The 15,451-nt window shown below is 38.5% G+C and overlaps 2 protein-coding genes across 2 annotated transcripts; both read right to left on the bottom strand.

The window, feature by feature from the left end:
• Positions 1-862: 862 nt before the first annotated feature.
• On the bottom strand, positions 863-5,845 carry LOC149020793 (DNAJ heat shock N-terminal domain-containing protein). The gene is made up of 2 exons (XM_089149002.1): positions 4,061-5,845; positions 863-1,473 (listed from the first exon to the last, which is right to left on the bottom strand). The coding sequence occupies exons 1-2, from the start codon at positions 5,807-5,809 to the stop codon at positions 1,357-1,359; spliced, it is 1,866 nt and encodes a 621-aa protein (XP_089005128.1). The 5' UTR covers positions 5,810-5,845; the 3' UTR covers positions 863-1,356.
• Positions 5,846-8,059: 2,214 nt separating this feature from the next.
• RUS3 (root UVB sensitive protein (Protein of unknown function, DUF647)) lies at positions 8,060-15,451 on the bottom strand. The gene is made up of 15 exons (XM_089149001.1): positions 15,167-15,451; positions 15,031-15,088; positions 14,686-14,745; positions 14,558-14,596; positions 14,388-14,450; positions 14,137-14,193; positions 13,761-13,824; positions 11,909-11,992; positions 11,386-11,468; positions 11,180-11,309; positions 10,638-10,730; positions 10,085-10,223; positions 9,976-10,016; positions 9,699-9,886; positions 8,060-8,846 (listed from the first exon to the last, which is right to left on the bottom strand). The coding sequence occupies exons 1-15, from the start codon at positions 15,289-15,291 to the stop codon at positions 8,748-8,750; spliced, it is 1,323 nt and encodes a 440-aa protein (XP_089005127.1). The 5' UTR covers positions 15,292-15,451; the 3' UTR covers positions 8,060-8,747.

Below are 15,451 nucleotides of genomic sequence, written 5' to 3'. Positions count from 1 at the left end.
TTATGAAATAAATCTATAGGTGATCTCACAGTCTAGATGGCATAAATTAATTTTTAAATCTGTTAGTTATTTCGCATAAATATACACTGTTGTGCACACAACAGAGGATGTTTTTCCAATCTAGATGGAGTATTTGCATCTCGTCTGGTAATCAATCTAGGAATCCTTTACTGGGAAAAGAAATGAAAGAACTCCACCTGATATTCTCATTAATTTTAATCAAAACGACCGTTGCCATTCTTGACAAATCAAAAACCAGAGCACTTGGAAAAGATTTCGCCTCCCCAACACTTAAACAACCGAATTGGAAACAATCTTCAACAAGTCCCACTAAAAGTAATCACTAATCAATTTAAGATGGAACATTTGAGGTCTTACTTCTAACTCATCAAATTCACCATAGAGGTTCATTTGATATTCTCCAAGTGGAGGAAGGGAAATCTGGACCCTCACCTCTCTCCAGGCAGCTTAAGGATAGACCACTAGACCTGCTTCAGCAGCTCAATTGGTCAGTTCCAAGACCATCCACTAGTAATGGAATCAAATGGAAGAACAGATTGCACAGGGTTGAGGATCTTCTCCCTGTTACTTAAATTAAAAAAAAAGGTAAAAAGAAATAAAGGGAAAGGAACCAGTTGCATTACATGCTTAATAAACATGAAACTTACAATGAACAGAACATCACCCCCCCCAAAAAAAAAATACAAAAGGGGGGGGGGGGCAAGAAAAGAAAAGAAAATTAAAAAACAGAAAATGGCTAAGCAACAAACTGATGGTCAGCAAAGTCACATTGCATCATATTCCCCCCCCCCCCCCTCATTTCCTGAATATATGAATAGAAACTCAAAACCTGCTCCAGAGATATGTAAACATTCAGTTTTCAGATACTCTCAATGAGTTGTGCACCAGTTATTATCCTCAAAAAAATACTTATTTATAAAGTTGTTTTGGAGACAGTAACCAAAAATGTTTTGTTTACTAGTAAACAATGAGGTACAGTGCAATACAGGGTAACAAATGGTTTACAATTCAAACCTGGATGTAACTAATGGTCTCCAGACTAAATATTTTCCAACTTCTTTTTGCCTAAGCTTCAATGCACTTAATATCCGCAAACCTACTCAAAATACTTGAATCTGGTTCACTGATATTTGTTCCATTGTGAAACTAGGGGAACGTTAATATGCAGATCTTCCACTTGACCAGCTACTCAATTGCCTTCCGCAGAGGAGAAATAAGCAAAATTCAAAATCTGGAAAAACTTCAGAAGCCAAATCAGCTTCATTCTGACAATCTTGATTAGTCTTCTAGCTCTTGAAACGAGATTCACTCATGTTTTCTTCTGAAAAAAGAATTCTACCGTAGTTTCATTGTAGCATGACCTGTTTCACCTAGATGCGTATGCAGTTTAGTCCTGGACTCAAAATTCTCACCGCATGTCTCACACGTGTTGCCTGATCTCTTTGATGTTGCCTGAAATGGTTAAGACAGCTGAGTTAGACAGGAAGTGCCGAAAGAGAAATTTAGCCATGGGAATGAAATTGAAAGAGAAATAGAACATCATCATTCAGCTGCAAGGGCCAAATATTATGAAAGATAAATAACACTATTATCAAACTATTAAGCTCGAATGATACATGGAAATACTTCATGTCAAAAGCCCCCCAGGGGGAACCGCTACATTGAAGGCAAGCCTGAGCTACATTGAGACACCACACAATTCAAGATCGCATAATCTTTTCCCCAAATCTCAAATCCAAACCATGGATCTCAATATTGATGGCATAATGAGAATCCATTAAAAAGAAATTGAAGTATATTAAGAGTTTTACACAAATACCCTCAGACTTGACCTTTGTTTTTTTTTTTTTTTTGGGGGGGGGGGGATTCTACAATTTCTGGCAGCCCTTTTGCCATCTTCTCCAATAGTCATTCTCTTGAGCAGATTCCTTTTGTGGTCTCCCCTTTCACTTGGTCTAATAAACAAGAACCCAAATTTAATTAGACAAAGCCCGGGACATGTTTTGGTTACTCAAGAAGGGATTTTGGTTCCCCCCACCCTTCGATCAAGAAGCTTCCTGATACAGCCTCAATTGAATGAGGACCAGTCCTTCCATGATCTTCAATGAAATCAACCCAAAACCATACATTTGAACTAGAATATAGAGAGGTATTTCTAAAGGTTGGATTTAAATTAAACCAAAAGGGATGGAATGTAGGTCCTAAGGATGATATAATGTGAAAATTGGCTATATCTTATGGCTGGTTGAAAGGTCCTAAATTTGGCAAAAGTGGTAGGACACCTATGATTAATGGGTCCAGAGGAGTAAAGGACTATGATGGAGTCGTGACTTGGTGGGAAGGTAGACTTGACTGAGAGGAAGAGTTCCACCAAGTTCGAGTCAATTCTAACGGTTAGAAGGCTGCCTAGAAAGTCCCTTCCCCAGACCCCACAGTGTGGGAGTTTCAGCACTGGGTACGCCCTTTTTGGAAATCTAAAAATTAAAAAAAAAAAACCTAAGAAAATGTGAAAAGAAGGCACTATGAAAGGGGGATGTGTCCCCCCCCCCCCCCCCCCCCCGGGTTTTGCAGGGCGGGGGAAGGGAAGTTGGAGAATGCTGTTCTTTCAGCCGTGGCAAGGAACCAGGCCTAATTTCAGAATACTCAACTCTTGGACCTTCTTTGGCTAAAGTTGACATAAACCAGAGGTTCTTCAATATTGGACGAACCAAATTGAACAAAAATTGTGCAACAGCACCCACTCATAAAGGTGACTAAGTTCTGAAAACTATATTAATAATCTGAGAACAGTAGCTCCCATCATGGACTCTCTCTTTCTCATGATACTCACTCACACTTCTTTCATGTTTTCGACCTTGTTTTTCTCTGTCCCTCTCTTTCTATCTGTCAGTTTACTCCACTAATTCCTTGGTTTTAGCTTATTTCCTAATCCTTCTGATGGTAATTTATTTTACCTTGATTTATAATGGTGTTCTATTCAGTTTGTAGGGTATACAATTTCTTTTTAGTCTTCTACTCATGTTATCTATTTTATCTTCTTTTGTTTTACACTCATATTTTCTATTTTATCTTTCTTAATTTATTTCTTTTATTTCTTTCAGCCCAGGATTTAGGTTACAGCTCTATAAATTTGGAGTTAAACATAACATTTAAAGGTAACATCTTGGTTGCGCATAATGGGCTTTGAATGTCTGACCTTGCTCCTACAAATTTAGATTCCAACCACTAGGTGACTTATCTTAAGCGCAAAGCCCAATAAAAATAAATATTTGATCAAATTAACCATCTTTCTTATGATCAACCATTAAAAATGAAGACCCTTTACAGCTGTCAGTTTGGAATCTGCATTAAACTCTGAAATGTCCAAACTACCCATGCACTTTGGGATGGGTATTACACTTCAGCCATCATGATGACCAAGGGAGAGTTCTGGATATTACGAAAATGCTAATGGTTTTGAAATGGTAGTTGGGAAATAAGCAACTCCACTTTCAGTCAATATCATCGCAAGTTTAATTCTAGAAGAAATAGGAAGCTTCAGTAAGTAAAGCCACAAAAACAATGGAAGTGAACACTGTCAGGTTCAGATGTACAGCAACCAGTTGTCCAGACCTCTACATGTTAGTAACTTAGTATATTAAGTACCCAAAAATCTATATAAGACTACTCATCCAAAACAGTTACAAGTTTTGAAAACAAATTAATCAGCAATTTGAGAACAGCTCTCAAATAGCAGCTGAAACCAACTTGAAGTACAGGGTCATCAAAACTCAATACAAGTTAGTACATTCATACTTCCTCAAAAGAACTGCCTGGACAACTCTAAGATCAGAAAGAGGGGGGGTGAATTTAACTGTCCATTTGCAAGCTAGAGTTGGTGACTAAAATTTGAGTAAAACATTAGATCATTTGTAATTTAAGGCTAACTTAATTGTTAGAAAGTTTCAATCGAGCAACTCCAGTTTTGTTATTTATAATTAGGTCCACCCAGATTTTCAAAAAAGAACACAAGTGACGAAAAATATTCAGCAAATCTCACCTTCTGGTTCTTCCCCTTGGACAATTTTTTTGATTTAGCATTTGCATCTTTCCGTCCGACACCTTTTCTGTCCACAGTCTGCTTTAAAGCATTAGGGTCTGTACCAAGCGCCATATCTTGTGTACCATTGGTGCCAATCAACTCAGGCGGATGAGACAAGGTTTCCTGCATATGTGTGTTCCTATCTTCCCTAACTTCCTCAGTCCCGATGTTGCTACCACTAGTTACAGGGATTTCTTCTTCGGTGGTTTTGTTCAGTTCTGCATTTGCAACCTCTCCTTTAGCTTTTTTGTCATTCTCTCCCTTTGCTCTCCTATTCCTTTGGGTGCTTTTCTGAGCATGGTAATCCATAAAGTCAGTTTCTTCACTACCAAAGCTACTGCAAGCTTCATAGGAGTTTGGTTCATGCCTTCTGGCTGCAGTCTTTCTGTTCTTGATGTGTCCTGACACCATGGCTTCAAGAATGTCTGTTTCTTCATCAGAACCAAATGATTGACTAACCTCATCCTGATCACTAGCATCAGAAACCTTATTCCCTTTGCCAGGGCTGGAAGGATTTCTAAGCTCAGCTTCTTCCTGAAAATCAAGAGTATCTTCGAACTGCTCTTCTAACTCAGCCATTGTCTCTTCCTCATGCAAATTACCATGGGCTTCAACCTCATCTCCGTCCACGGGACCCTTCTCATCGTCATTGTCATTGTCATTGTCATTGCCACCATTATCACCATCAACATACAATTCGTCTTCTGCATCAAGTGTCTCCCTAAGCTGTGCAACTTTGTCGCGATGTTTCTTTGACTGCTCATGATTCTTCCACTGCTTTTCAGACTTAAATTTCTTATTACAAACAACACAGTACAGCTCATTCCTATTGTTTTGTTTCTCATCATCCTCCGGCTCATCAAACCCATCCTCGGGTTCCTCATCAATTTTAGCCCATGCGGGCTCCTCATAAAGCATCGCTTTTGCCAACTTAGCTTGCTGGGCTTCTTTCTTCCGAATCATCTCCTCTTCCTTCTTCTTCGCCTGCTCTTGAGTTCTCTTCATCTGCATCTCGATGACCCGTTTATCCCTCTTCTTCACAAACTCAGCCAACCCACGAACAGTGTCGTTGTACTCTTTCCTCGCCTTTTTCCTCAACTTTTTGTTCTCTTCCTCCATGAGCCTTCTGGACTTTCGATTCGGACCAGACAAGACATCGTATTCATCAACCCAACAAAAATCCAACACAGTCCCAAACCCTAACCAATAATTATAGAAAGCAGTAACTTGGGTATAAGGGCACCCTAGATTTCCCATCAAAGGGGCATCCCTGACCGCTCCCAGGCCTAACCCTAGCTTCTGAGCAAACGAGACCTCCAAAGAATACACTTTACCAAATAAATCACCGTAAACCTTGTAAAACCCCTTCCCAGTATCTCCGAAACCGGAGTAGACAGAATTAGAGAAGAAGGAGAAAAGATCCGGGACTTGAGAATATTTAGAACCAGACGAGTTTGCATCGGAGAAAAGGATTTGGGAACGGTGGGAATCGTACCAGGCGCGTTCGCGAGGATCTGATAGTACCTCATAGGCACCGACGAGTTCCTGAAAAGCGGCGGTGGCTTCTTCCTCGGGAACTCCGGTTTGAATTAGCTTGTCAGGATGGCGTTGCAGAGCTAATTTCTTGTATGCAGATCGGATTTCATCAGGGGAGCAGTCTCTGCTTAAACCGAGAATCTCATATAGGCATTTCTTCTCCGGCGCCATTACTTGGGCGACACGAGAATGAGAGACGTGTCTTTGTCGTTTCGGCCCTAACTATTTGATTCGGCGTTCTTAATTTATTTATAGGTTTGTATCAAGGGTTATTCTATAGAAATAGGGACTCTGACTCGAGACAGTTATTTGCGGTGATTTTAATGAAAATGGATTCTATAGAAAGAGGGACTCTGACTCGAGTGTAGGTACTCACCAGTCTCCACCCGGCTGTACCTTTGAAACCAAAAATTTTGGAAAAATTACTTAATTAGCTAGTTTTAAGTTTTCATTTACAAAAATAATCACTCAATATTTCACTTAACAAAATTAGCTAAAACTAAGTTTGAGTTTACAAAATGATCCAAAATAATGATTTTTCATCCATTTGGACATTTTACCCCTAAAATTAATCATACCAATATGGGGGTAAAAATGTCCAAATGGAGTGAAAAATTAATGTCTTTTTCCTTTTGAACAAAATAGTGATTTTTCCTTTTCAATGTGATTAGTTTTAGGGGGTTAAAAATATCAAAGGAATAAAAAATCATTATTTTGATTAATTTTGTGAACCCAAACTTGTTTTAGCTAGTTTTGTTAAGTGAAATATTGAGTGGTTACTTTTGTAAAATAAAACCTAAAAGTGGTTAATCACAGTAATTTTTCCAAAATTTTATCTCAGAGTCCACATAACAATATGTGGGCCCATAGTGCCTATGTCTATTGTCAGATATAAAGTTGGATCGAGAGTGGGAGATGCGTGGAGGAAATTCAAAACCTTTTGAATCTGAAGTCCATAGAAAAGGTTGTCATGTGATGTTGCACTTGAATCTCTACCTAATTAGGTCTAAGTTGGTTCAAGAATGGATTGAGTTGATCTTAAATTGGATAACTGTACAAGATGTGAACTATGAGTGTGGGTCGCCTTTGTGGATGAGAAACCACCTCAGATGATTAAGTCAAATTCAAGATAATAAAAAACCTCGTAGTGAAGGGGTTAGAACTCAAAAAGCGTTTCAATGCTAAGAGTTATTGCAAGAGAGTAAATGTTGTTTTTATCACTTGACTGTGTTCTATCTTCCATCTATTACCTTTATACTAAGAACTCATCATGCTCTCATGGAGAAGAATCCTCTTGCTCCCTTAGATTATCAATATGCCCAATGAAGAGTCCAGATTGAGAGTGATGCTTGGCTTGCTAGAGAAGTCAATGCCTGAATCTTCTTCAAGAAGCTATGAATGTTACATAGCTGGCATTAGTTATTATCCGCAATATCGTTGATTCGACATGCAATTAATGCAAAATGATGTTTTAGCAATTGACGTTAAGTTCTTGAGATTTGAGAACTACGCATTAAATGACACATTTAATGCTTTGACACATCCAACTCTTTTCCGAGAAGTGACATTCCAATTGTCGTCTCGTGCACTATGATTCCACTAAGTGGCAATGCTTACGTGGGACTTTGAGTAGAGCTGGTCTCCTCGAAATGTGACTTTCCGGGATGAACTCAATGGTTCATCCTTGTCTTCTTGATGAGTCCAATAATAAAATCAATAGCATCAAACGGTTCACCTTGATTCATGGGTTCAACTAAATTAGGTGTAACATGTGATAATAGGAGGATTTGAATTTCTTCCTTCCATCTCTCGCCCTCCACCCAACTTTATGGCTCGCACACCCATTTGACACAAACATTCTAGGCCCACTTAATGTTAGATGAGTTGTGAGACAAAATTTTAAATGCATGTGTGCTATGGTGGAAAGGATTTGAACTCGTAATACAATTGGCCTACCAATCCAAAGATTCTATTGGCTCAAATTATTTGCCACGTGGTACATTTAATGAAGCCCAACATTGTCACACTATAATAAAAGCAAGAACAAAACATGATAAAAGCAAGAACAAAACATGATCACCAGGTTGTTTGGTTAGTAATGATCAATACCTCTCAGGGAAGAGGCCGTGAGTTCTACCCTGCTTGATGATATGTGTAATATCCCTTCTCCTTGTATATATATATAAAAGTGATATCTCTTAGGAAAGAGGCCGTGAGTTCTACTTTGCTTGATGATATGTGTAATATCCCTTCTCCATGTATATATATAAAAGTGTCCTTGTACCAAAGGCAAAAAAAGGACAACTGAGCAACTAAGTCACTAATGATGATCAACTGTTCAGCACCTCTTAAGTGAAGATGTCATAAGTTCAGCTCTCCCTGTGGTATATGTAACAGTTCCCCACCCTTAGAGAAACACTTCCATATCATTCATCAAGCCCAGAACTAAACGCCAACCACTACACTAAAAAATCTAATGGTTGATGAATTGTTCTCTCTCAGTGCTCATGAATCTTTTCTGTATATCGCCTAGCTGATCTCTCCAGCCAAGAGTGTCAAAAGTGTGGCCACAATTATAAATCATCTTCTCAAAGAAATTTGGATTTGACTTCCATTTGCATCAAATTACGCTGTCCCATGAAGAACTACAGAAAAGGGGAGCACAGGCATTTCACGAAATAAATTGTACAAGCACCAGAAATTGGTGTCAATTGCAAATGTCCCAGGCTAAGCCACTGAAAGACAGGAATATATAATTCATACTCAGTGAGGAGTAGATTACATGGTTTTTGAATAACCAAAGTTATGAACAAAAAACTACCTAGAATTCCATTAAGAAAAAGAGTAAATAAATCCAGAACAAAGAGGTCACTTAACTGTAGCACCATCATGATATACCATACATACCAGTGGTTCCTTCTAACAGAGAAACTGTTCCGTGCAAGATGATTCAAATATTTGAAGTGAAACTAAATGGTTCTTTCTCTCTTTCCCACCTACAGCAGGTGGCCAGCATGAAGCCCAGAACGGAATGCCAACCAGTATGCTCAGAAGTCCAATGGTTGATGAATCGTTTTTTCTCCCAGTGCTCATGGATTTTCTATATTGCCTAGCTGATCTTTTCACTTGAAGGATCACGAATCCAATTTGCCGTATAAGTGATTGAAGGGCATAAAAGACGCTCTGTTTTCCATCCTGCAGAATGTAGCTGCAATTTTTTTTTTTTTGGGGGGGGGGGGTCAGTGTAAATGCCTGTCACGCTGGAAACATCATAAGAAAACACACTTGGAACTTTCAAAAGGTAAATACTTTTGCATGACATACAGCTTCCGATTTGGGATTCCATTGACTAATTGAAAAGCCAAAGCTATAAGAACCTCCCAACCATGGATGTAAGGTTCATTTCAAGAAAGAAGAAACATGTCACAGATAAATCCTAACAATCCATTTACATGCTTTAGTGGGTGATCAACGTTCAGCCAACAATCCTGACCACATGATTAATCAGTTTGGTTTACCAGATAAAGAGAATGCAATCAAAAGACAAACTTTCATCAATCATGCATGTAAGAGAATCTTCTGTAATCCTACATCAGGCCTATTAATTGGTAAATCACTGATGAACAGATCCAACCATTGTGTAAGCAGGGGATAGCCCTGCCACACTACTCACGTTGGAGAAAATCTTGGCTTAGATTTCCAATCCAATTAGGAAGGTCAACATTACATCTGACACCTAAATTGATAAAATCCATGTCATATATCAGACTGTATTTGGATCATTGGAGTTCAAATGCCTCTGAGTCCATGGAAAAAGGGAGCCAAGGGATGTGAAGTAATTCCTGAATTTCCCTGGAGTTCTATATTCAAATGAGTGTTTGGATGAATTGCAATTCATTTCCATATTCAGAACAATCAGCCTCACCCAACATAAATCAAATTGTTCCACTGGCTTTTTCCTCCTAAGATCCATACACACCCTTATTCTCTGTTGAATATGTCAGCAGACTTATCTTACGTAACAACCTATGCTACCAGCTTTATGAAAGTAGTTAAGTACCTTTGCAATAAAAACATCGTAGTGCTTATCCATCCACTGGTTGCTTTCTGCATGCAACTGTAATTTTCTATCCACTAGACTTGCCATGACAAGTGCATGCACAAAAGACTGCAAAATATCAGCTGCTGTTGAGTGTTTATGTATGACAACACTGATAATCCTTTTCCTCTCTATCAGTAGGTATTTTACTGGAAAAGACAAAAACATTGAAACTGATTTAGGTCATTGTGGTCAGAATTCATAAGTTGAAAATAGATAAGTTAAAAATGTGTTTGACCTTCTTTACGGTAAAAATTTGTGGAGCCTAAGAGGTCCTTCCTGTTAGTCAAGGAATTGAACTTTCAGTCATATTGGTGCATTAAAGAATAGCAACACTAAAAACTCACGTTTCACCGTGGTCCAGTGAGGAAATCCTCACACCCAGCTGTACCCTCTTGTGTATTAATTTAGCTGCCTCCAAACTCCATGAACTGGTCCAAACAGGCAAAACATGCTCCATGTGTGAGACATGCTTTGGAGAGAGAACTGGCAAAAATCCAGATGAGTTCAAAATGTAAATTCTCTGGTAAACTAGAAACAATATTAGTAGATTAATGAAAGATCTGTTAGATATAAGTGGGTGATTTAATATAGCAAAGAAAGATTCAAACTTCAACACTGTCAGCAGCTAGCTGGATCAGCTCCAGTGAAACAGATTATCCACGATTGGAGTACCGGACCATATTAGTTCATACTAGCTTCACATGACACAACTCAAGTTACTGGTTACTGGCTTGGACAGAATCAGAGCGGCTGTAGTTCCATTTAGCTGGTTTGACTGACAATACAATTTTGAGTTACCCAAAACGGTAAAATGTAGGGGCCACTACTCACAATTATTCATATCAATAAATTAGGACTCCTACAAGGCAAATAATGGTGGATCAATCCTAGATATACCTTGCCCAGTTTCCATAAAATGCTGCAACAGAATAGAGGCTCTTTCATCATTTAGTGTTGTCAAGCAAAGGCAACGAACAGCTCTATAGTTTGCTGCAGAAAACAATGGAAACTATTATTGGGTGTTGCCTGTGTTAAAATTGTAAAAATATCATCCATCCCAAATATGCTTTTGATGATATTATACTAAATATCAGATGAAAAATAATATAAACTTTGTGGGAAAAGGTGTTGAACTCCTTGAGAGGAAACATATACAGTTAAACAAAAGCTAGATCAACCAAATATCCCCCCCCCCCCCCCCAAAAAAAAAGGCCATGCATTATTTTGCTAGTTGTATGCATGTGTTTATCTGTTTCGTTGTGAGATTGTGGATTACCACTTAATTTCTGAAATAAAATTCTCCTATATACCTTTTTTGTTGGATACTCTTTCTCTGAAAAGCATCTTATAGCAAGTACCCACAAGAGTTTTTATAAGGTGTATAATCAAGATTCAGCCAGAAATGTTTAGGGTTGGACATTTTTTTGAGTTGAACTTACCATACATATGGAACATGGTAAGGGAGAGGAAACAGAGCCAAATAACTAAGGGGTGTCCCATTGTAATATGGGCAAGTAGCATTCCGAATATCATCCCAACCATCGTCGCTATAGTCTCTTGACTGCCTTCCTATCTAACAAAAGAACAAGTTATTCAATGGGTCAATAAACCAGTATAAGTTCATACATCATTAAACTGACAGTACCTTTGCAGATATATCTGCTGCATTGTTTTGCAGTGAAAAATGCTGTGTCAGAGCAGCCCTAGTTGCTCCACTTGCAACCCCAGCTAATCACAAAGAGAATAAAGCATCAGAAATTTTGTAAATTTGGCAGCGATTTGTCAAACAAAAATCTTAATAAATCTGTAGCTGATTTTTTCCTAGTGAATATCTATGGTTGATTCTTTCCATTGTTCGTTGAAGAATTTGGTTCCATCGAGTCATTAGGCCAAACAAGTGAGTTTTCACCTTACCTGTCAGCTCAAAACTCTCAGTCAACACTGCTATTTTCCCATTGAATTCTAATTAGAAGGCTTTAAACACATAGTAAATGTGACTCACAACAATATGTTACCACACAGGCTTGACATAATTCAGGCAGCATGTGCTACAACTTACTATCCAGTGAAACTTCCCTTCCAGTATGCACTTATATGGCATTGGATATTGATAGTAACTGTTTCTAACAAACAAACAAATAAGGACCTGTAGTTTACAAAAAACTTACTGAATGATCTTGATAGGCTTCCTAGGCAAACTATTAGAACAAAAGCTGAAGGGAACAAAGGAGAAACAAGGTCCATCAACATTCCTGCAGCCAAAGTAGTGCACCATATCATTTCTACAGGCCAAAATTTGCACAAATTAAAGCTTGCACATGTCATAATGAAGAACCAGAGAAACCAGCATTTCCCCCCCCCCTTCTAGTGAAAAGAGAGGGGGGAGGTGCAAAGAAACAGTTACTCTGTAGTAGTTGCTACTGCAAATTGAGGAATGGCAACTCCAATTAGATGGGATTCACCTATGATGCAAATCCATCCCCTATTTAGAGTACTCAGACTCGCTGCCCCCACTGTCATAAGGCCAGGTGAGACCCCTAGGTTTGGGCCCATTGTCGTTTTTCCGTAGTTTTTTCTTTCAGCGGCAATTTAGTATACCTACACAACTTTTAAGTCAAGGACAGCAAGGTCAATGAGGTTTTTAGTCCTTAAAGGAAATTTTATTTTCCAGTTTTAATTCATATACTGCAGCCCACAATTTGGCTGCTGAGTCAGCACAAGAATAGATTACTAGATTAAGTAACTTCAAAGTCCTAATTTTACTTAGACTTCTTATGTGAATCTATAAGTAGCCCCCAACCACCCCCCGCCCCAAAAAAGAATGATGAGAATACACAAGTACACAACTGCTCACATTATTTGATTACTTCTCTCAAACCTAGAGTGCTTTTGTGTGTGATTGTGCTAGTGTAGTGGCAGTTATGTCAACTTTGGGCAAAGAAGCTCCTTGAGTTGAATGGTCCTAAGGTTGTTGATGAAGTCAAGCCAAATAGTTGCTATGGCTCAACAAGCATTCAAGAAGCCATCCATTCACTCCACAATTCCCACAAGGCTCCCCCCATTAAAGTAATCTTAAAGCCTACAATCAATTCGCCTTTCCAATCACCTTTTTCTATAATTTAAATTTTCAATTTTCTTGAGTTTTCCGACTTCCCATTATACCAAAAATTCAAGGCCAAATCTACACCGATCTTTACTATCAAATATGTCCAAAACTTTAGGCATGTCATCTGCTTGATCCTTGAACTTAAATCCCAATTTGACCCCATTCTGACCATCTTATTCCACGATATACATATTTTCCTTAAATTTCCATACTCCCTAAAACTCAGAAAACAAGAACCCTCATGTTTTCCAATTTAGCCATCCAAACACAACCAAACTTGGAGGATCATACCCCTATATCATTACCTAACCTTCAAGTTGCAGCACAATCTGTCACCTACAGATCCTAGTTATCAATCTAAAGGTATTATCCCATATCTCCCATGAGATGTACTAAGTATCCTTGATACCCTCCCCATACCTCACAGTGGTGGAAGCCTCGTGCAATGGGTATGCCCATAAAGGTAGTTTGGCATTATACCAAAATAAAACAATCAAATAAGAAATCTTCAACTCTATCCACAATTATTATGTGTCTAGGCAACCCCTCGAGGAGGCCTAGCTGGAAGGTGAGACCAAGGTGCCCAGTAGCCAAGGGTCACCTAGGCGGCCCTTGAGTCCTTGACAACTATTGATTATTCCCAACCACAAGTTTCTGACGTAATTAGCAATAAATGTGGCAAGGTATGTGTGAAATTGACAAAGACCTTGAATTTCTTGAAACAAACTAGTATTTCAATTAGGTAGGATTTGAAATCAATATATTACACACGACAAAGATATACATGTAGAGCGGCAGGTATTTAAACATATAAGTGCATGCTGGTACATTAAATTATTAATTAGAGAAGAAAAAGTCTCCCTGTGTTTCAAAATTCTTTTGATCATTGTCACAAATAAGAAAAGGTCCCATACCAATATCATTCATCAGATCTGCAACTAAACGCCACATTTTGGCATTGCTATCTAGGTTAGAGCCCTGGAGCAAAAGAAAGTCATACAACATTACTTTCATAGTACAGAATTCAAGAGAACAACATACTCATCAGGCAATGCCACAGCATTAAAACAGAACAACCCAATCCAAAATAGAAATTCTGCAGTCTTCTTATCAAACAAGATCAGTACAGCAGAACACAGTTTACACACATCGACATATTTCCAACCAATGGTGCTTTTCAAAATGTTCATTTTCATCAATGATTCAGAACAATGACAATGATAATAATGAAAATTTCATTGGTGTTCTGCAAAATAAGGTAGCTAATAAACAATTCAAAGACAGATATACCTGGTAGAAAGTGAATAAGATGCCTCCTAGCATCCCTGTAAAATCCCTCAAAAACCACTGTGGCATTTTTCACATTCAGATCCAATTGTTGACGTAGGAATTCCAAAGAGGCAAAGAGGCAAGGGTAATGAGTAAAACAGGAAAATTCTCTAGTGTGGTGACAATGTGAGACATGAATGACCTGGGGCTAGTACACTTTATGAAAACTAAAAGGAAATTATATGTAAGTTGGCAGATTGGAGAAACCCTACCTGAAATGTTGCACCAATTACAGTAGCAGATTTCTCACCAACCCCAATAGCACCCAGGAGAGCCTAAAGAAATTATAGTTCAAAGTATTAAACAAGGCAAAAAATCTGGCGGAGGACAAAGTGACTGACACGGTTGTCAACTGTCAGGCTTTTGGAAATTTGAACCTCACCTGAGTGGAGAGCATGGTGCGAATGTAAGTTGAAAGGCCCTAAAACAAATCAAAACATAAAAATTGGATTTCAAAACTCAATGTCTCTCTACCAGTGAATTAACTCAACATTGAGTGATCATAATTACCTGCAACGAATCCCAAATTTGAAAAGGAACGTAATCGGGTGTAACACTACTCGGAAAACCCTGAAAACCCAAAAGTAAAATTGATCAGTTCACACAGTGATTGACAGACACTCTACAATGCATAGAAAGAAAAGACAAACACATAACTTTCCTCTTTTATCTGTATCTACAAACTTCAATGAATGCTCAGCTATTCTTATATTGTAGTAATGATGAAAAACATGTTTGTCATAAATTAAAGAGACAGAAAATATGGTGTAGTTGAACTAATGAAAAGAAGAAAATATCCCTAATTAAGAACTTGGAGACGGTGAAATGAATAAAAAATCGGCATGGTTGACTTGCCTCCGGAACAAATGCAGTGAGAATTCGTCTCCAGACATCGTCAAATCGACTACTGGATCTATCATAGAGAGAGAGAAAAATAACTATTAAATCAATAAACGGGGTAAGAAACTGATTAATGGTGTAATCTACTAACCTGTGAAAAGAGAAAGAGGTGGGAGTGACAGTGAGTGTCGCAGTCTTGGAGAGCTTCATAGAAGAAGATCCACTCCATTCTTCTAACACAATCGTCGAAGTTGATTCTTTCTCTTCTTTTCCCATTTCCACAGAAAACGGTAATCACAAGCCGAAGTACTCACAGAGATGTAAGGGGAGGAGGGCGTTTCAGAACTCTCAAAACTGTCTTTCGATTTTTTTGACTGGTTCGTGTTGTCGTACGCTAAATGTAGGAACAGGGTACATCGCTTCCATCTGTTTGGCA

This window comes from Hakea prostrata, chromosome 3 (assembly GCF_041222555.1).
Source record: "Hakea prostrata isolate BN-2017 chromosome 3, UWA_Hpros_2, whole genome shotgun sequence".
NCBI classification, from domain to species: Eukaryota; Viridiplantae; Streptophyta; class Magnoliopsida; order Proteales; family Proteaceae; genus Hakea; species Hakea prostrata.
The sequence above is the reverse complement of the archived record's forward strand: the minus strand, read 5'-3'. Positions and strand labels throughout refer to the sequence as shown.